Genomic DNA, 22,607 nt, shown 5'->3' with positions numbered 1-22,607 from the left:
GCTACAAGGGATCTGGACAAGGGAATCAGGCCATCAGTTCCTACAATTATTCGTTTCTGTTGCTGTTTCAGAAAGAGTACGCTAGTAGCCCTGCATTTGTCCAATTCAGTGTTGGATGCGGAAATGCATCCATGAACATTTACTGCAACGGAGGTCTTTAACCTAACCTCCACTCGTGCTATAGTGGCATGAGCATAAAAGCCCATGAGAAGAACAATATCTCCTGTGCCATCAGTTGAAGCAAGTTTTACCTCCTGTAAATAAGCATCATCTCTAGAGTAAAATTGCTTATTAGCAAAAACATCATATATGTGACCCTTGAAGGCGCCATGAAAGAGATCAATGTCCAGGCTGTTACAATCATTTTGGAAAGGAATAGGGCCTTTGATGTCCTTGACATCAAATTCATCTCCGGGTTGAAGTGTTTCCCTAGTGTCCTCCTCATCTACTTGGCCTACATTGTATATGTCAAGAATACCAACAGGAGATGCCATGTAAATCCTGCCAAGCTGATTCCGAGGCTCTACATTAACTTCGCCTAGATAGACTATTCCAACGATCTCCAACATGGAGTTGCATTGTTTCTGAAGGGACATAATATTAATGTTAGTTAGTAACTTAGTGGAGAGTAGGAAAGATATCTATACCAATTAAATCCCAACAACTGTGTCCCTGCTTTTTCTCTTTAGATTAAAACACGTATACATTACACAAGTACTACCTGCAGGTTGTGGGGGATAATTGATTACATAAGACAATATACATGGGACTCGGGAATTCTAATATCGCTTATATCCCTAATTTTTACAATGATCCTACCAGCAACAGCTTAAAAAGAAACAGAGACGGTGAACTGAAGATGTTATCCCATATGACTGGACGTACGTGTATACAAAACCCTAGTACGGTATATCTATAAAAACATGAGTACGAGTACTAGGTATTAATTCTTCCGATTAATCCTCGATTTTCGATAAATCAAATATATATATATATATATATACCTGCATCCAGATCTCATCATCGTCCTCTAATTCGTCCTCGTCTGAATCTGAACAAAAATCTACAGGCAGCCGTTGATCCGGTAATCCCAAGGATTTTCTCATCTCTCTATAACTGTCGTAATAACTGCAATCCAAGATCAACACAAACAGCATAAATCAACACGATTAATTTAATAAATCAACGAATACCAAACAAACAAATCAAACCTGATAATTACATTGACTAGACCGACTACCGACCAAACTTTTAATTTTTCGTCTTTAATATAACAGTATATATATATATATATTATACTATTGTAAGCAAAACATAGGATAATTTAGTTGGTTGGTTCTCATCTTCACATCTTCCATAAAAAAAACCCATTTCCATAAAAACAAAACACAAATTACATGCACGTTAAAAACATACATACGCATCACAACTATTCCAAGTTCCCTTTCCCGCCACATACATGACTCTTTATTCATTCAATAGTCTAACCATCAGTCCCCTCAGTGTAACAACTAACAACACCGCTAAGTCCCTAGCAAAAAGAGAGAAGTAATAATTTATAGTCTATCAAAGTTTACCATGGATAATAAAAATGAACTAATATTATTTGTTATCAAATAGATATATGCTGATTAAATATATAGTTAAAAGAATAAACTAAGATTTATATTTTTATGAAAAATGATTTTTTACCTATAAGTTGGTTTCAGAGAAACCAAACTTAACACGACTTAAATAAAAAAAAAGTCTTGTCTTTTGACATGGTAGTATTGTTCTCTCGTTGAGAGGTCTTTATCGTTTCAGAAAGTTTTAAGTTCAGTGTTTGTCTAGTCATCTAGTTTAAATCCCATGGATACGGTTCGCAGCAGTCTTCAGGAAATGGAGGAAGGTTTCGCTATGATTAGTTTGGAAGAGGAGGAACAAGGAGGTATAACTTATGATGAAAAGGAAGGGGGCCTGGGTGAAGTGGATACAAGGTGGTGTCTTGTTGGGCGGTTTCTTATTGAGTCACTCATCGATTATCAGGCGATGCAGCACAAGATGGCGTCACTTTGGCGACCAGGCAAAGGGATGTATGTTAAACAATTGGAGGCTAATAGATTCATGTTCCAGTTCTACCACGAAATAGACATCAAGAGGGTGATAGATGGAAGTCCGTGGACTTTTGGACGATTCCATTTGTTATTTGCAAGGCTGAAAGAAGGAGACAACCCAAGAACATTGCCCATCAACAAATTAGATATATGAGTACAACTGCACGATATGGAGGCTGGATTTATGTCACAACGGTGGTACGGGATATAGGAGACTACATTGGTACATTTGTGGAATCAGATGCAAAAAATTTCATAGGGGTTTGGAGGGAGTATATGTGTGTCCGTGTTATAATTTCGATTGATAATCCGTTGAAGAGGAGGATGAAGTTAAAGAAAAACGCAGCAAACTGGTGTTGGGTCAACTTTAAGTATGAGGAGATCCCGACTTTTTATTTTATCTGTGGTTTGCTAGGCCATAGTGACAAGTTCTGCGCCAAGTTATTTGACACACCGGAGGAACCGATCGAAAAACCCTATGGTTCTTGGATGCGTGCTGAGCCTCATCGGCGAAATCATACTATAGGAAGTAAGTGGCTTAGAACGGGAGGGGCGGCTCCGGTGAGTAGTACAGTGACCGACAGAGGTGACAAGGTTGTTCACCGGATTGTGCTAATTTAATTATCAAGGAGGGAATCCCAGAATAACAGATATGAGTAACATAAAAGAAGCCGGAGCCAGTAACGGAGTCAATCAAGGGATCCTATCTGCAAGTCCTAACAGAAATATAAATATAGTAGCAATCGATCAGGATAATAATTCGTTGAAGAGGGACCCACAATTGCTTGAGCTGGAAAATAAGGCCCTGGTGATAAACGACCCAAAACGTAGAAGGAAGGATATGAGGTTGGGCCCAATGGGAGTAGTACTACGGACCTTGGACATTATCATGAGCCCACCAATTTGAAATTAATGAGAACCAAAAAAACTTGTTTTTGGCGGGTGCTGGCAGTGCAGGCCCGCCACTCCTCATGAGTACTTTTAACTTCCTAGGGCTTGGGTCGCCCCGAAAAATTCGGTTCCTAAAAGGCGCTGTTACTGTTAGTTAAGAAAGACCCTCTGTTATTATTCTTTGTGAGACGTTAAGTAGTAAAGATCAAATGGAACGAATCAGGTCGAGTCTAAAGTTTCAAGGGATGATTGTTGTTGAACCCCTGGGACGCAGCGGGGGCCTGGCCTTGCTGTGGAGAGAAAATGAGCAAGTTAATCTACTCAGCTTGTCTCAATATCACATTGATGTTGAGCTCCAACTAAGTAAATATGCAAACTTGGAGGTTGGCTAGTTTCTACGGGGGCCCAACAGAAACATGAGACGCAGAACATTGGATTTACTACGAAATCTAGCACGTGATTCAAACTTACCTTGGTGTATTATTGGCGACATGAATAATATAGATTCTCAATAAGATAAGAAAGGTGGGGTTGCTTATCCTCAACATTTGATTGATGGCTTTAACAGGGTTCTGGAGGACATAGCACTGCAAGACTTGCCTCTTAATGGCCACCAATTTACATGGGAACGAGGTAGGAATACGGCTGCTTGGATTGAAATAAGACTGGACAGGGTTGTTGTTTCCAGTTCATGGTTGTCTAGATTCCCTCTTGCAAAGTTGTACACGAAGGAAGGTTCATCCTCGGACCATAGTCCCATTTGTCTCGAGCCCATCGTAAAACAGACCTGGAATGGTAAGAAGTGCTTCAGATTCGAGAATGCATGGCTGACGAAGCCACTTTGCTACCAGATTGTGAAGGACAAATGGGAGTACGATAGAGCAGCTAATATTACTCATAAAGTTCAACAATGCGTAGAGAAACTGGCAGTTTGGGGGAGAGAAATAACTGGGTGCTTCAGTAAGAAAATTAAAGAATGCAAGCTGGAGATGAAACAACTACGGAGTAGAAGGGACGAACAGTCGTTATAAATGCATCAAGAGGCCAAACAAAAACTCCATTTAATTCTTGATCAGAAAGAAATATACTGGCTCCAGAGATCAAAAAAATTATGGTTGCAATATGGGGATAAGAACACGAAATACTTCTGTTATGGATTAAAAACTAAGGTATCTTAATTGCTGTATTTAATGCTAAGGAACGTGAGCTTCGAAGCTCGGTTTGACTACTCTTGTGTTTCGTGACTCAATCTGTCTTAACAAGATGCCTACGTACCTTGCTGAATGCTAAGGATCAAGTCAAAAAATGTAGTTCTGATTGATGGGGTGAGACCCCTTATATAGATGTTGGGAGTCCTTGAATTGGACTAGGGTTTGGAGACTTGGTGGACAAGTCTCAGAATTAGAATGGGCTTTGGAGTCCTAAGAGGTAGGAAGTTGAAATCCTTATCCCACCAGGTTCCTTGGAGGCCAATCTACAAGGATTTATTTCTCCATTAAGACTCATCTTATCAGTTGACTTATCCCTTACTAATTAATTACGAAATTAATTAATATTCAGGGTTTTGGGCCCTCTCAAATGGGCCTAGCAATTGGCCCAATTCTGATATGATTAATGCAACATTAATTACATACCCAAACCTTATTTTCTTCCCTATCATTTGCCCCCCAACTTTTGGGAAACAGTGACTAGGTTTCGCAAAAGTTAAGTTCATTCATTCCCTTACAGGGTATCACTTTTGCGTAAAGTGTGGAGCGACCTACACATTTACAACGATTTACTTTTATCCCTATTATTTAGGAATTATCTTAATTTCCAGAAATTTTCCCTGAATTCTGGGATTTTTCCTTAATTTTCTGGAATTTTCCCTGAATTTCTGGGATTTTTCCTTAATTTCCAGAAATTTTCCCTTAATTCTGGGATTTTTCCTTAATTTTATGGAATTTTCCCTAAATTCTGGGATTTTTTCCTTGATTTTCTGGAATTTTCCCTGAATTTCTGGGACTTTTCCTTAATTTCCAGGAATTTTCCCTTAATTTTGGGATATTTCCTTAATTTTCTGGAATTTTCCCTGAATTTTGGGATTTTCCTTGATTTTCTGGATTTTTCCCTTAATTCTGGGATTTTTTTCCTTGATTTTTTCTGGATTTTTTCCCTTAATTCTGGGATTTATTCCTTATTTTCTGAAATATTTACATTTTTCAGAAAATTTTCAAAGAATTTCCATTAATTTTCTGGATTTATTCCTTATTTTCTGAAAATATTCACATTTTTCAGAAAATATTCAAGGAATTTCCATCTTTTCTTCTTTTTTTTTTAAATACCTGGTTCGACCAGGAATCCTGTTCGACCAGGATCCTGGTCGAATTAACCATCAGTATGCCCTGGTCGACGGAATTCGACCAGGATTTTGACCAGGGCAACTCCTGGTCGAATTTCGACCAGGATTTATACATTTTTTAAAAAATATCCCTCCCTTTTTCGACCAGAAATCCTATTCGACCAGGATCCTGGTCGAATTGAGGTTCTGTACGTCTTGGTCGAAGGTTGTTTCTGGCAGGAGGATTCGAGGAGAATACTGACCGATTTTGGTCAGGATCTTGAGTTTTTGACCGAATAAACGCCTCCTTCTTAGTCTTAGTCGAAGCTATATTGACCTCAGACATTTCGACCAAAAATTAAATGGTGATTCTGGTCGAATTGGGTCAAAGTCTGGTCGATTTATCCCTCTATTTCAGCCCTAGTCGAAGGCATTTTCGACCTCATCCTTTTGACCAGAATTTCAATACGAATTCTGATCGAATGGGATCAGGATTTTTTTATTTTATTATTTCAAGCCCACATACATGATCTGGGCCCTAAACCTGGGCTGGATTTTTTGAACCCTTTACTGGGCTTTTTCTGTATTGGGCTTTTCCCTTTTGGGCCTTTAGATGGACTTCTATTCTCCTAGGCCTAATAACACTTGGACTTTCTAGGCTTTTTTGTCTAGCTTATTTCTGGAACCTTCCAGAATTTGAGCCCATGAGATGGGTCGGGCCCTGATTTTCAAACCCAACTACCAGATTATTCTGGAATTTCTGAGGTTTCTTCTGGATTTTTCCAGATTTTGCCAAGTAATATCTACTTTTCCAGAATTTTCTTAAAGTTTTCCTAACTTTTCTAGATTTCAAAAATTGTTGGGATTCACCCCCTTACACAAGTCTTAAGAACCTCAAAATAAAGCTAAAAATGTAAATCCTAAGCAAGCAAAGCTTCAAGGTGCTTTTCAACCTTCTTGTCATCTTGACAAGTGAGAATCGTGCTCAACCACTTTACACATAGTAAATCTTCAGGTTTTGTGCATGCCAAGTTCTCGGGATTTCAAAACCATCCATAGTCTCAAGCTTGTAGGTTTCCTCTACCTTGAACACTCTTGACCTTGTACGAACCCTTCCCATTTGGGGCAAGTTTCCCACTCTGCCCTACACCAGAAGCTTCTATCTTTCTCAGGACTAAGTCACCCTATTTGAAGAACCTTTCCTTAACCCTTAGGTTGTAGTAGAATGAAGTTTTTTTTTTCTGATATTCCATTATCTTCGCATGTGCCTCATCTAGTACTTCATCGATTAGATCCAGGGCTAACCTTTGCCCTTTTTCATTTTCCTCAGTATTGAAAGCTTGAATCCTGGGAGTGGAATGTGATATTTCTACAGGAACAACTGCTTCTGCCCCATATGTAACATAAAGGGAGTTGCTCCAGTCGTGACTCTACAGGTAGTCTTATAGGCCCATAGTATTGGGAGTATTTCATCCACCCAATTATTCCTCGACTTCTCGATCCTCTTCTTTAGTCCATCCAGGATTATTCGATTCGCAACTTCTGTTTGTCCATTGGCTTGCAGGTGAGCCACAGAGGTGAACCGTAATTCAATTTCGTTCTCCTTACAATACTTCTTAAATTCCTCATTGTTGAACTGTGTTCCATTGTCAGTGACTAGGATGCGGGGAATTCCATACCAGCACATGATATTTTCCCACAGGAATTGTGCAACCTGCTTAGTGGTGATTTTGGCCAAAGGCTTTGCTTCAATCCACTTAGTAAAATAATCAATGGCTACAATCAGGAATTTCCTTTGTCCCGTGGCCATGGGGAAAGGCCCAAGTATATCCATTCCCCACATAGCAGAGGGGATGGGTGAGTTGATGGAGGTCAGCATCTCGGGGGGTTGTCTAACGACAGGCGCATGCTTCTAACAGCGGTCACACTTCTTCAAATACTCTTTGGCGTCAGCCATCATTTCTGGCCAATATAAGCCTAAACGGGTTATCTTATGAGTTAGTGCTCTGCCCCCCAAGTGTTGCCCACAAATGCCTTCATGCACTTCTTCAAGAGCCAAGCGTGCCTCATCGGGCCTGAGACATCTTAGGTAACGAACTACATAAGATCTTTTATACAAAATCCTATCTATTAACTAGTATCTTAGTGCTCTAACAGCCAACTTTCGTGCTTCAGTAGCATCATTTGGCAACCAACCGGTTTGAATACGGGTCTTAATGGGATCTATCCATGATGTCCCCAGACCTATAGGAGCTACAAGATTAACATCAATGCTCCGTGTCTTTAAAACACGGAAGTATACACTTCCTGAACTTTCCTCTATCTCAGATGAAGCAAACTTTGATAATGCATCTGCCTTAGCATTTTCCTCCCTTGGAATGTGCTCAACATGGCATTCATCGAATTGGGTCATCACAACCCTTACCAGGCGGACATACTTAGCCATCGTATCATCCCTTGCTTCAAACTTTCCCTTTACCTGGGATATGACCAGCTTCGAGTCTCCACAGACCTTTAAGTTCTTGACTTTAAGTGTCCCTGCTAAGCCAAGGCCAGCTATCAGAGCTTCATACTCCGCCTCATTGTTTGTAGTCGGGAAGTCTAACTTCAAGGCATACTCAATCAAGAACACATCAGGGCTTTGTAAAACCAAACCTGCTCTACTTGAATTTGTTTTTGATGCTCCATCAAAATAGAGAACCCAATATTCCTTCTCCTTATCATCCTGTTCTTTGTCCCCCTTATCAGCCTCCTTGTCTTGAGGGTCTTGAGGTATGGTATCCTCCTGCCCCCCGACTTCTTGGTTGGGTATGGTACATTCCACCACGAAGTCAGCCAATGCCTGGGCTTTTATTGTTGTTCTTGGCTTATATTTGATGTCGAATTCGCCCAACTCTATTGCCCACTTGATCAACCTCCCACTAACCTTTGGACTATGAATAATATTTCTCAGGGGTTGATTTGTGAGCACCTCAATTTGATGAGTCTGAAAGTAAGGACGTAACTTTCTTGAAGTCATCACCAAGGCTAAAGTAAACTTCTCAATAGTTGAATAATTCAACTCAGCTCCATGCAGAATTTTGCTGACATAGTATACGGGTTTCTGGATTTTCAGATCCTCCTTAACCAATACAGTGCTCAAAGCACTCTCTGAAACGGCCAAGTACAAGTAGAGCTGTTCACGAACCGAGCCGAGTCGAGTTTTGATCGAACCGAGCCGAGCTTTAATTTTTTTCTGACGAGCCGAGCCGAGCTTTCATAACGAACAAAAACCTGTGTTCGAGCTCGAGCTCGTTAACGAACGAGCCGAACAAGAGCTTTTATCGAACAAAATCGAGCAGAGTCAAACCGAGCCGAACACGAGCTTTCTCCATCAAAACGAGCCGAGTCGAGCCGAGCTGAATTAAAAAATTCTGGTCAAAACACCGGTTGACTGTTAAAATAACAAACCAAATACTTTTATTTTTTCTAAAAATTTTGTCATATCACTAAAATATATTGATCTTAACATCCGTACGGTTGGATCATTCATAAATATTTTAAAAAAAATCGAAACATTAATACGATACTAAACACTAATTACAAGTACAAGTCAAAACACCGGTTGACTGTTAAAATAACAAATCAAATACATTTATTTTTTTCTAAATTTTTTGTCATATTACTAAAATATATATATATATATCTTAACATCCGTACGGTTGGATCATCTATAAATATTTTTTAAAAAATCAAAACATGAATACGAGACTAAACACTAGTTATAAGTATTGTTCAAACAAGTGGTTGATTGTCAAAATAACAAACAAAATAAATTTTATTTTTTCTAAAGTTTTTATCATGTCACTAAAATATATAGATATTAACATCCGTACGGTTGGATCATCTATAAATATTTTTTAAAAAATCAAAACATTAATACGAGACTAAACACTAGGTACAAGTAAAGGTCAAAACACCGGTTGACTGTTAAAATAACAAGCCAAATACATTTATTTTTTTCTAAAACTTTTGTCATGTCACTAAAATATATAGATCTTAACATCTGTACGGTTGGATCATTTATAAATATTTTTAAAAAAATTTAAACATTAATATGAGACTAAACACTAGTTCTAAGTATTGTTCACACAAATGGTTGATTGTCAAAATAACAAACAAAATAAATTTATTTTTTTCTAAATTTGTTGATTGTCAAAATAACAAACAAAATAAATTTAATTTTTTCTAAATTTGTTATCATGTCACTAAAATATATATATATATATATTAACATCCGTACGGTTGGATCATCTATAAATATTTTTTAAAAAATCAAAACATTAATACGAGACTAAACACTAGTTATAAGTAAAGGTCAAAACACCGGTTGACTGTTAAAATAACAAACCATATACATTTATTTTTTTCTAAAACTTTTGTCAAGTCACTAAAATATATAGATCTTAACATCCGTACGGTTGGATCATCTATAAATATTTTTAAAAAAATCAAAACATGAATACGAGACTAAACACTAGTTACAAGTATTGTTCAAACAAGAGGTTGATTGTCAAAATAACAAACAAAATAAATTTATTTTTTTCTAAATTTTTTATCATGTCACTAAAATATATAGATATTAACATCCGTATGGTTGGATCATCTATAAATATTTTTTAAAAAATCAAAACATTAATACGAGACTAAACACTAGTTACAAGTAAAGGTCAAAACACCGGTTAACTGTTAAAATAACAAACCAAATACATTTATTTTTTTCTAAAATTTTTATCATGTCACTAAAATATATAGATATTAACATCCGTACGGTTGTATCATTCATAAATATTTTTTAAAAATTGAAACAATAATATGAGACTAAACACTAGTTACAAGTAAAGGTCAAAACACCTGTTGACTGTTAAAATAACAAATCAAATACATTTATTTTTTTCTAAAAATTTTGTCATATCACTAAAATATATAGATATTAACATCCGTACGGTTGATCATTCATAAATATTTTTTAAAAAATCGAAACATTAATATGGGAGAAGTACTAGTCAAACTACTAGTTAACTGTTAAAATAGCAAACCAAATATATTTATTTTTTCTAAATTTTTTATTATATCACTTAAATATATAGATCTTCACATCCGTACGGTTGGATCATTTATAAATAATTTCAAAAAATCGAAACACTGATCCGGAAATAAATACTAGTTACAAGTAGTAGTCAAATCACTTGTTAATTATTAAAATATCAAATTAAAAAAATTAATTTTTAATATCTGAATTTTTTCAAATTACTAAAATATATATTTTGACATTCGTATAGTTCAATAATTTAAAAATATTTATAAAAAATCTGAATAAAATTCATAATAATAAAATATATAAAAAATATTTTTTTTTAATTTTTTTTCGAGCCGAGCCGAGCCGAGCTCGAGCCGAACATGCCAAAAGCTCGACTCGACCTCGTTTTCTTAACGAACACATTTTTGTGTTCGAGCTCGAGCCCTTAACGAACCGAGCCGAAGCGAGCCCTTAACGAGCCGAGCTCGAGCTTGTTCGCGAACGGCTCGGTTCGCGAACAGCTCTAAGTACAGGTATAAAACTTCATTCAAAGCTGGCTTGGCCAACAACGGAGCCTAAGCCATATATTTCTTTAATTCCTCGAATGCCTTCTGGCTTTCCTCACTCCATACGAAATCCTTAACCTTCTTTAAGGACTTGAAGAACGACAAGCACTTGTCCCCAGAATTGGAGATGAATCGTCCCAACGCAACAACCCCTCCAGTGAGCTTTTGAACATCTTTGATAGTTTTTGGTGGTTCCATGTCTAGGATTGCCTTTATTTTGTCGGGGTTGGCCTTGATTCCTCTCTTGGAGACCATTAATCCCAAAAATTTTCCAGATCCAACTCCGAAAGCACACTTTACTGGATTTAACATCATCTTGTGGTACCTCAGGACCTCAAAAGCTTCCCTCTAATGGGTTATATGGTCAGTCTTTACTAGACTCTTGACTAACATGTCATCAACATACACTTCCATGGTCTTGCCAATAAGATCCTTAAAATTTTTATTTACCAACCTCTGATAGGTGGCTCCTGCATTCTTGAGACCAAATGCCATAACAAGATAACAATAAACACCAAAGTCAGTGATAAATGATACCTTTGGGATGTCGTCCTTGTGCATCTTGATTTGATTGTATCCACTAAATCCATCCATAAAGCTCAGCATCTCATGCCTAGCAGTGGCATCTATCAAAGTATCTATCCTTGGCAAAGGGAAACAGTCCTTAGGGCATGCGTCATTCAGATCAGTGAAATCCACACACATCCTCCATTTTCCATTGGCCTTCCTCACCATTACAGGATTTGCTAACCATTCTGGAAATTGTATCTCCTCAATGAAATCAGCCTCTAAAAGCTTCTCTACTTCCTGTTTTATAGCTTCTTGCCTTTCTGGAGCAAAACTTCTCTTCTTTTGCTTCACTGTTTTCCGACTTGGATCCACATTCAGCTTGTGAGTAATCAGTTTCGGGTCTATGCCTGGCATATCAGCTGCCGACCATGCAAATACATCACTATTTTCTTGCAGAAATTTCACCAACTTCCCTTTAAGGGGCTCCTCCAGTGTGGCTCCAACGAAGGTCACTTTCTCAGGATCCTCAGGAGCTAAAGGAATCGAAACCAAGTCTTCAGATGGCTTCCCTCTTTTCTCATCATTCTCTCGAATGTCCAGATCTTCAATAGGCAGAACCTGCCCACCGACTCCATCTACCCTTGGTGAGGCCACATAACAACTTCTACCCATTTTTTGATCTCCCCTCTCTTCTCCAATCCCATTCTGGGCGGGAAACTTCATAACTGAATGGTAGGAAGAAGGGACTGCCTTAAATGCATGTATCCATGTTCTCCCCATGATAGCATTGTAAGTTGAACTAGCCTTCACCACCACGAAGTCCAACATCTGTGTTGCTTGCCTTGGTTCCTGTCCTATGTTTGTTGGCAACTTGATTATTCCTTCCACGGGCACTCCACTCCCGCAAATCCATATATCGGCATGTCGGTTGGGGTCAGTTGGGAGTCATTTTAACCCATCCTTAGAAAGGTGTCATGGAGCAAGATATCCACTGAAGCACCATTATCCACAAGGACCCTCTTAACCGGGCTGTTTCCTATTATTGGTGTTATGACCAGCGGGTCGTCATGGGGAAATTTCACACCCTCCAGGTCAAAATCATCAAAAGTCATTGTCATTTATGTCCTGACCCTCTTCGGGGCCTCCCCAACAATATGCATAACTTCTCTGGTATATGCTTTTCTGGAGTTCTTGGATAATCCAGCAGCAGTTGGTCCTCCAAAAATTGTATTTATCACAGGCCCTCGGGGTTGTGGTCCTCCAAAGATTGCATTTATAACCGGTCCCCTAGGCTGGGGATTCCACCCTGATCGTCTTGGTCCCTCCTACGATCTTCAAAATCCGTTCTCCCATTATTATTTTTATCTCTTCCTTCCCCAGTGTACTTGTTCAATCTTCCTTTTCGAATGAGGAATTCTATTTCATCTTTCAGTTGTCTACATTCATCGGTGTCATGACAAACATCCTTGTGAAATCTACAATATTTGCTCTTGTCTAGCTTGGCAGGATCTGCCTTCAAGGGTTTAGGCCAACGAATATCTTGATCTTTCTCGATTTCCATCAAGATTTGGCTTCTAGGAGCATTCAGCTTAGCGTATTCAGTGAACTTTTGCCCAGGTCCTCCTTCTTTGGGGTTGAATCAGGGTTTTGCTCAATTATGGGGTACTTGTCCTCAGCAATATATTCCAGATCAGTTTTTCGCTTCTTGCCTCCAGTGGGCTCGTTAATTACTACTGTCTTCTTCATGCTCTCTTCCACCTTGATGTACTTCCCAGCTCTATCTTGGAGCTACAACATGCTTTCAGGGGGACGCTTGGCCAAGGACATCCTGAAGAACTCATCTCTAGTTCCCTGTTGCAGTGCTATCATGGCTACCTTGTCATCAAGGTCCGGGACTTTTAAAGTTTCCTTTGTGAAACGATTCAGGTAGTCTCTCAAAGATTCCTTCGCTCTCTGCACAATGCACATGAGAGATGCTAAACTTTTCTCATGCACTCTCCCGCTGATGAACTGCTAAATAAAAGCTTGACTTAGGTCCCTAAAAGACCCAATAGAATTCGGAGGTAAACGGCTATACCATCTTTGAGCCATGCCCGACAGGGTTTGAGGAAAGACCTGACATTTAATGGCGTCATTCACGGGTTGTAGTAATAGGGCATTAGAGAACGTCCTCACATGATTAGCGGGATCTCCCGTGCCATCATAAGTTTTGATCGTGGGCATCTTGAACTTCCCTGAGATATGGGCATTCATTATCTCTTCAGTGAATGGTGGAGTGGGATCATCAGGATCTCCTAGGGGTAAAAGATCACTTGGATGCAACAACCCTTCTTCGTATCGGACCATTCAGGTCTATGACCAGAGGGTTCCTCCTCCTCGGGGTTAGAGGGGGCCTTAGGTGTGTCTCCAGATCACGCTTTAACCTTTGAATTTCGGCTTCATGAGCCCTGATCCTCTCCTACACTTCTTGGGTATTCGTCCCTTGTGCGTTTCTGGGGCGTTGGTTAGCATCAGTCATAGGTTCCTTTTCAGCACGCCTCCTCCTTGGAGCCACATCATCATCCGAAGATTCGGAGTCTCTTTCAGTATAAGGTCCAGAAAATTCTTGGTCTTCCAGAATAGGGGCCAAACCTTGTATGTAAGGGGGAGTATGCCCTCGAACTTCACTTCGTCCAGCATGTCCACTTCCTCCAACCTCGGGGTACAAAGGTTGTGATGGCCTCAACTCCGGGTCAGTAGTTGACGTCACTAACAACATGAAACTACAGTTATAATACAACTAACTTACTTTATTTCAATATAAACAACTCTTCCACATGATCTTTTCCAGGTTCAAGTCTAATTTAGGTTACACACTTATTATAAACCATCTTATTAAAAGCAACCTGCCATGACTATTATTCTACAGCAACTCACAGACCATACTTTGTCAGACACAACCTATTCAGAGGAGCTCGACACAGGAGGAATTGGAAACTGGCCCTTAGAAAATAGCAACATCCCCTAGGCATCTGCAATGCGAAAATATACAACCACATTTGCAAGAGTGAGCGATCAACCGCTCAGAAGTACCACTATATTAATACTAACTAAAACAGTTTATAATGAACAATTGTAGGAACAAAAATTACAACTTGTTAGTAGAAAACAAGTAAAACAAGTGTGAACAGATAAAAACTGAGAAACTGTTGAAAACTGGATCTTTAATAGCTAGCATGCTCTCTAAACATTTTATTAATTGTGTTGTGTAAATACCAGGGTTAAATTTTAGCATGCTACTTCCATTTTCAAATCATTCGTCCCATCGCAGGACCTATAAAACTAATTGTTCCGTTACGGGAACCATAAAACTTGTTCCATCACAGGACCTATAAAATTTGTTCCTCTCCGGGAACCTCAAAATCACTTGCTCAGATATAAAAGTATTGGATGATCCCTGGTGAGACAGCTGATCAGGCTATCCTATGAAACTTGTTCCGGAACTCAGAGACTAGCTAGGTCTCTGTCACGCTGGGCTGGTGGTTATAATAGGGTGCACAACCCTATTACAAGTGGAAGATTGAAAGAGATATGTCCTAAGTCCAATCATGTATGAGAATTTAGGAATAACTTTTATGTAATCTATTTTGATTTCATTGATATTAATAAAAGACTTGTTTTGTTTTTTATTGCGGGCTTTATCTATTTAAGTGTTTAAATAAGATATACCATAGTTTAGAGTAAAGCTTTTTATGGATTATGATGAGATCATAATAATGAGACCTAAAAGATGATAACTCTAAACTTAAATAGTTCCTGGTCGTAGGATTACCAACTGGTAACTAGTAATCCGCAAAGATCGGTACATACTATGCTTGCTTCATTATGAAGGATGTCTGTTCTCATAGATATTTGTGTGGTGACACTATAGCTAGTATGTAGGTTCTTATTATAGAATAAGTTCACTGAACATGACTCGCACAGCTGAACAACTGATGGAGTTCACTCACGTGTCAGCAGTTGTTCACATAGTGATAGTTGTACAAGTATCCTTAGACTTGAGGTCATCATAGTCATCTTGTGTACACTGAACTATGCTTTGGTTTAGTTCTTAGTCTCCAGGGACAATTATTAGGGCTCTACTGGGTATAGGAATTTGTACACAAAGATAGTGTATGATCAATAAAGGATCTACCCCTTCCAGTGAAGGAAGAGAATGTTCAATGTTGATCCACTTATGCTAGTTCAGGAATCTCTGGCCAGAGTGAATGAAATTAGAAAGGAGTTTCTATTTTACATAGAACTAAGCATAGTAAATGAGAAAGCAAATGATTAAATTAGATAGGCTTGACACAAGATCCATGCCTTGTATTTAATCGTGACATTGCAGGGTAGAAGAAATTAATTATACGGTAACTATTCACTGAATAGGTTCTTGGTATTCTAAGCAGTAAATTCGTATTATCCGGATAGTCGCGATATGCTGATAAGTATCCCTCACGATGTAAAATAAATATGATTAATTAATTAATCATATATAATGAATTAGAGAATTTATATAAATAATGATAAAATAGTTTTATTATTATTTATTTCTACTACCGGCTTAATATTGAACCTACAGGGTCACACCATAAAAGAGAATGATTTAATGGTGAAGGAATTAATTAATAATCGCTGGTAATTATTTATTTGTAAAATAAATAATTAATTAGCAAATTTAATAATTGATTAAATGAGATTTAATTGATTATAAATTAATTAAGAAATGTTCTTAATATTATTAATTAAGAATTTAATTTTTGAAAATTAAATCAAGTGAGAGAATTATTTCTAAAGTGTTTAGAAAAAGGATTAATAATTAAAAGGTGTTTTAATTATTAATTAATAGGTTAATAAAAATAAAGGGTTAATAATAATAATATTTTATGGAAAAAATTTCAGCTGAAAATTTTGCCTATAAATATACAATTATAAACCCTTATTTTGGCTTAACCTAAAAATAACAAAAACCATAATTCTCTCCACCTCCTCCTCCATTACATCGATTTCTTGGTGGATACCGGTGGAGTGCTTCACACTTGAGGAGCAGCTGCTAAGGATCTCCGTTCATCGTTTTTGGATCGCCATTAAAGACCTCCATCTTTCCATTAACGTAAAGCTTCTTAAGGTAAACATACTGAACTACGAATTAAATATTATTTTTCGCATGGATCCTACGAAGGGTTTCGGTTTTTTAAGATTTAAATTTACGTTTTCGCTGCGTTTATGTGCTAAAAACCCTTCAATGGCATCAGAGCTACTTGCGAAAAGTTTTTAATTCGTTTATGTGTTTAACTATTTTCGATATATGAGCATGTACGTGATTCGCCATGATTTGATGTTGATATAAAATGCTTATATATGTATGGTTTGAATATATGATATTCATGTGAGTTGTATAATCATAAGATGATTATGTAATCTGTATATATACTGATATATACATGATTTATGTTTGTTCTAATTATGAGAATCATATTAGATACGAATTCTGAATTGGCTGCTGCAGATTTGCTGAAATCTGGGTCTGGTGTCCGATTTATGCAAACGAATACCCTATTCCATAGGTAAACGAGCGTCTGAACAAAACTGATAGCTAAATCTATCAACGACTCATCTGTAAGGCGTTTGAAGTCGTTTACTGCCCGTAAACAGTGATTCTTGTTTTTCTGATTTGATTATGATTTTTCTGATTTTTGTCATATTTTCTTTTTATGATTAGATCATGGATAATATGATATGTTAAGATCAGATTATGTGTTGCTTTTATGTGTTTTAATCTACCATGTTTTAACATGGTAGATTACAAGTCTGAAGCCTTTGAAAAGTTCAAATAATATAAGTATGAAGTGGAGAAACAAACCAAACATAGTATTATAACTCTTCGATCAGATCGAGGTGGTGAATACTTGAATGGAGAGTTTCTAGCTTATCTCAAAGAAAATGGTATAGTCTCCCAGTGGACTCCTCCATATACTCCACAGTTGAATAGGGTATCTGAAAGGAGAAATCGAACTTTGTTAGACATGATTCGGTCCATGATGAGCTATGCGAATCTTCCAGTATTCAATATATCAGAAACTTTCTGATATATTTCAAGTATTTCAAGTTTCTGATCAGTATTTCAAGTTTCTGATGAGCTATGTGAATCACAGGTGGATAAAAACCTGTTTATCTTGGTTTATTACTTCTGCAAGTGGTGTTGATATGTAGTATACCAGTATAATATTTTTACCTAATAGAAGACAAGTCAAGCCAAAACACATCTAAAACCTGTGCAATTGATTTTTAACTGGGTAAAGAAAATAAATGTTACATGAAGAAGTAATGGAATGAATTGCATTCACACCAGTGAGTGAATTAAGAGCTAAATGGTGTTATCGTGATAGTCAATTGTCAAATTTAGGCTGGTGACCTGGGCATAATTTGAATCTCTTATTTGAAGAAAGGAAATCTTTGTCTCAGAGATGAGAATTAATAAAGGATAGAGGGTAGGTTTCACTTGTAGTTATCTTGTTAACTGTAGTTGCAATTAATAAATTTAAGTTCTTCATTGTAGCACCAAGACCCGGGCTACTTCATGTTGGAACTTCTACTGTTCCTTATGAAGTGTAATATTGTTGGGTAAGCTTATGCATCGGGTATACCATCTAAAACAAAGAGAGAGACCTTACAACAATGTGATGAGGTTGAGGAGGAAGGTGATCAGAAAGAAGCTGGTGGATTAAATGGTGCACAGTTACACTATATGCAAGTTTTCGATCCCAAGGAAAATAACTGCTCTTTCCAATGGGGTTTGGTAGTATCTGATCTCAGATAGAATCATAAAAATGTTAAAATTATAGGTATTTAAATATGTGAGGAGTGCATGCGAACATAATGGTAGAAACAGTTACAAAAATATATTCTCACAGTGCCGTTAATATGTACATAATGATTTTACAGCTGCATGCATGCTAGTAAGTGAACAATAAACCATGTTATCGAATATCCTTTCTTATTCTTTTTTTAAAGAGTAAATTGTAGTTGTGGGTCATACTTCTTCTAGTGCATAAACTTTCATGTGTATGCGTCTGTACATCAGAAAAACAAATCTCATCTTTCTTGGAGAGAGCTTTTGTTCGCCTTAACGCATGGTTTCAGTGGTTTAACACCACACAGTCTGGTATTTGCATATCTTCGTCCTTATTCCTGTTTCTTCTTAATAATTCATTTTCTCATGATAATCATCCCTCGGTTATTACTTATCTACAAAGAATTCCGGTTATACTGTTAATGTTCAACCTTTGCACGAGTATCGGTTATTACAATAAATTTTTTCTTTTGCAGGAAAGGATGAAAGTAGCTACTATTGGCATGGAAGAGATAATACTACCATCCGTCAACTAAACCCACAGGTCCTACTTTTTAGCCTTTGTATTTGTAGATTTTTTTTGGTTCTTCCTTTTTTTGGGTCGATTGCTATCATATGCCTCAAGTACTCAATACGTAATTTTAGTGGAAATAGAAATCCATTGACTTTGTGTAACACCGTTTGCTATCAGATGCTGTCAGAAACCTACTACTGATATATTTTATTGATCTTTTGCCCTGGATTTATATCCATGGAATATATAATTTAGCGTGTAGCAATTTTTCATGGTTCTTGTGCTAAGATAAGTATATATGTCTGATCATCAAATTATTCGGAAAATTGGTATGAAATGTCAGACATTGACCTCCCGTTTTGATGATTATCCACGTGCATCACACCCAAATGATGAGGAACGTCACGTGGATCTTCGATGTTGGATGTCTCTTGCAGCAGATTCCTTGCACTCTATCTCAGATTTTCTTAAAATAGAAAGTGTTCGTGGCAAGGTACGATATATATTTAGTTTCTACTATATGGGGCATCTACTGGACATTTGGACCTAAGATATTTTTTATTCTGATTGCAGGAGTACAAATTAATGTCTAAGGTTTTCTCAGACTTTGAACTTCTTAATCAGGTTTGTTAATGCTTTTTTGTCAGAAAAAACAATTTCAGTTAACTTACCTTCCTTGTTCAACAATAGAAAGTGAGTAATGTTTAATTACACTAGTCACGCAGTTATATGACATTTTAGTAACATTTGTAGATGCACTTTGACAAATCATTTGGAGCTTATTTCGATTTCGGAAATCACACAGAAAAGGTATGTTGTGCATATTGCTGTTTTTGCCTATTTTGATCTGGCCTTTCAAGTAAATTGAAAGTTCTTCTTTATCCGGACAACAGAAAACAAAAACCAACCATGCTTGTTTGTTTTGCTAAACGACCACGCATGCTTTTACTTGGCTTAACTTAAAAAAGTGCTACATATTTCACTGCTTCGGGACCTGAAGGTACCATCCCATTGCATGCGACACATCTAAGGCAAAATAAAGGTGAAAATATAATTTTAAACCTAATACAGGAATCATATGCATCTAAGCTGAAATAGTATAACCGAAAAGATGATGGATAAAATGAAATCATTTGCACACACTTCGGCACTTCATGCTACTCAGTTAACAAGAAACTAACTTTTAGTTCTGTAATCTGATGGGCCGCTCTTAAAAATGTGAACTGAGAAAGTCCATAAACATGCAAAAAACAGAGAACCCTCTTCATTACAAGAACCAGTTCAAACTTCACACTTCACAGATAGTTCTCATAATAATTTGTAAGAAATTATGGACAAAATTGTAAAATTTTACCATATGCTTCTATAGTACAAGGAATTGTAAGCTTTATTAGACTAATCAGATAGTAATGCTATATTTTTCACAATGACCCATTCCATTTCTCATATACATATCATTCAGGTTCGTTTGTCTTGGAAACTAGTGGATGGACCAAATAATATCTTGAGCAGACAGCTTATTCGAGAAGTTTTAGAGGAGCCAATACTAAGATTTGTTCCTCATATTGGTTATGTTAGCCTTTTTCCATTTATCTGGAAAATTGTTCCTGCGGTAAGTTGCATAAAATTCACTCTAATAAATCATATCTCATAGCTATTCCGGGGGTGCACCTCTATTCTTTTTCTGGCATAATCTAAAGAGAAAAAACCCAACTTGTAGCATGAAGCTTTGGAGATCGCTGCTTTTTTTTTATCTTGTTTTTTATCTACCAGTCGTAGAACAGAGGGAATATGTTAATCATTTAATAATCATATCACATGATTTATGTCGGCATATCTATGGACAACAATCATGGATCTTAGAGAAACAGCTCGACCTCATCTCAGACAAGGCAATCTTGTGGAGTGACTTTGGAATTCGCTCGCTAGCGAAAACAAGGTAACGAACATAATTTCCGCCAATTATGCTTAATTTAGAACTTCATAGAACAAAAAAATTAACATCATGTTTTATTGTCACAGCTCGTTGTACATGAAGTACAATACCGAAAATGATGCGCCTTATTGGAGAGGTTCAATTTGGATAAATATGAACTACTTGATTCTATCCTCACTGCACCACTACACCAAAGGTAGAAGCCAAGATTGAAAAGAAAAAGACATTTTCTTGAAGGATTGACAAATTTATATCTTACTTTTGCATCTCTCCTCAACATCTAACATGCTTTTCTCTCAATGATATTAGAGAATGGACCATACAGGGAGAGGGCCGAGAAGATCTACAATAACTTGAGAGACAATTTAGTAAGGTACTGCTGGGATGATCTTTGTCCGCATGATGTATTTTCTGTGTCATATAATAGTTTCTGAATTATTCTTTTAATGTTCTTTTTCTTTAATTCATTTGAACTTCAGTAATATTGTCAAGAACTATCAGCAAACCGGATATTTCTGGGAGCAGTATGATCAAGAAACAGGGAAGGGAAAGGGTGCACGAGTATTTACCGGATGGACATCCCTTATTCTACTAATCATGGCTGAATCCTATGGCAATTGTTAAGTCAATTTTCCCCTGGCTGCCAAGGGCATTCAATTACATTAGAACCCTGTACCAGCTGCTGAGAAAAACTTTCCGTTACGTCAAAATCTTCGGAGGATGTAGTTCGAACCCAGACAACAGAACGCAGTGCTGCTGAAATATTAATTCCCGTATATGTGACAGAGTCTAAAATCTCAAGTTTGTAAAACTTATTCTGGCGCATGCGTTTTAGATCTAAATTTTTGTTTACATCCTTGATTTCATCAATGTAATCATTGTGAATCATCGTGATCGCATCTCCTTCTCATTCCCTGTATAAAACAACAATGAATTCATGTTTTGTTGCACAACTAGTTGTGTGCTTCTGATGTGTGTATATTCTTGTTTTGCTTGGTTGATTCACGTCTCTAAACAATTTTTGATCCCGACGAGGGGCTTCAATATGCGAAGCTAAGTGTCTATGTCTGACCACCATCAAATAGATCGGAAAATTGGTATGTCATGTCAGACATTGACCTCCGTTTGATGATTATCCACGTGCATCACACCCAAATGAATCTTCGATGTTGGATGTTTCTTGCAGCAGATTCCTTGCACTCTATCTCAGATTTTCTACTGGACATTTGGACTGATAATTTTTTTTTTTATACTGATTGTAGGAGTACAAATTAATGTCCAAGGTTTTCTCAGACATTGAACTTCTTAATCAGGTTTGTTAATGCCTTTTTTATCAGAAAACTCAAGTTCAGTTGAGTAACTAACCTTGTTCAACTATAGACAAGTGAGTGATGTTTAATTACACCAATCATGCAGTTATGATGACATTATATGAAGTTCTGATGACATTGTATGAAATTATGGACAAAAATGAAAATTTTCACGATATGCTTCTATAGTACAAATTTTGAGATTTATTAGACTAATCAGATAGTAATGTTATATTTGTCAAAATGACCCATTTCATTTCATTTCATATAATCATAATAAATTAAGTTTTGAAGGAAGATTCCTTACAACATACATCATGATTCATGTAGAAAAGTTCCATTTCAGAAAAAGGCAGAACGCGATAATTAAAAAAACACAAACTAATCATAATTGCTGATACAAAGGTGATTCAAATTCAGGAAGGCTTCAATCCAAGACCATATCAAGCTTCATTCACCTTCTTGGAGTTATAATAAATAGTTAACTGACTTGTGAAATGATATACAGGTGCAGCAATCAGATATTGTCTAAAA

At 37.0% G+C, this 22,607-nt stretch overlaps 2 protein-coding genes across 2 annotated transcripts in view; one reads left to right on the top strand and one right to left on the bottom strand.

Moving 5' to 3' along the window:
• Positions 1 to 1,162, bottom strand: part of LOC141680961 (uncharacterized) — a 1,293-nt gene extending 131 nt beyond the window's left edge. The window contains exons 1-2 of the mRNA XM_074487033.1: positions 1,005 to 1,162; positions 6 to 584 (exon numbers count right to left, since the gene is read on the bottom strand). Coding sequence (XP_074343134.1) covers positions 6 to 584; positions 1,005 to 1,157 — 732 coding nt within the window. The 5' untranslated portion in view covers positions 1,158 to 1,162. The remainder of the gene's footprint in view (positions 1 to 5; positions 585 to 1,004) is intronic.
• A 1,583-nt stretch (positions 1,163 to 2,745) lies between these two features.
• On the top strand, positions 2,746 to 21,740 carry LOC141680960 (uncharacterized). Its single transcript, XM_074487032.1, has 11 exons — positions 2,746 to 2,939; positions 3,553 to 3,944; positions 18,545 to 18,625; positions 18,790 to 18,857; positions 19,171 to 19,320; positions 19,401 to 19,451; positions 19,581 to 19,637; positions 20,290 to 20,766; positions 20,850 to 20,959; positions 21,073 to 21,136; positions 21,243 to 21,740. Exons 1-8 carry the CDS (start codon positions 2,746 to 2,748, stop codon positions 20,479 to 20,481), a joined length of 1,185 nt encoding a protein of 394 aa, XP_074343133.1. The 3' UTR covers positions 20,482 to 20,766; positions 20,850 to 20,959; positions 21,073 to 21,136; positions 21,243 to 21,740.
• Positions 21,741 to 22,607: the final 867 nt, after the last annotated feature.

This window comes from Apium graveolens, chromosome 8 (genome assembly GCF_009905375.1).
Source record: "Apium graveolens cultivar Ventura chromosome 8, ASM990537v1, whole genome shotgun sequence".
NCBI classification, from domain to species: domain Eukaryota; kingdom Viridiplantae; phylum Streptophyta; class Magnoliopsida; order Apiales; family Apiaceae; genus Apium; species Apium graveolens.
Note: the sequence above shows the minus strand (reverse complement) of the source record. Positions and strands in the feature narration are given on the sequence as shown.

Excerpts from the sequence above, each read along its gene's own strand:
- LOC141680960 (XM_074487032.1), top strand. The coding sequence starts at position 2,746 with ATGAGTAACATAAAAGAAGCCGGAGCCAGTAACGGAGTCAATCAAGGG. Across the intron at positions 2,940-3,552 it reads CGTAGAAGGAAGGATATGAG|GGTTCTGGAGGACATAGCAC; the intron begins GTTGGGCCCAAT and ends TGGCTTTAACAG. Across the intron at positions 19,452-19,580 it reads ACTTTGAACTTCTTAATCAG|ATGCACTTTGACAAATCATT; the intron begins GTTTGTTAATGC and ends TAACATTTGTAG.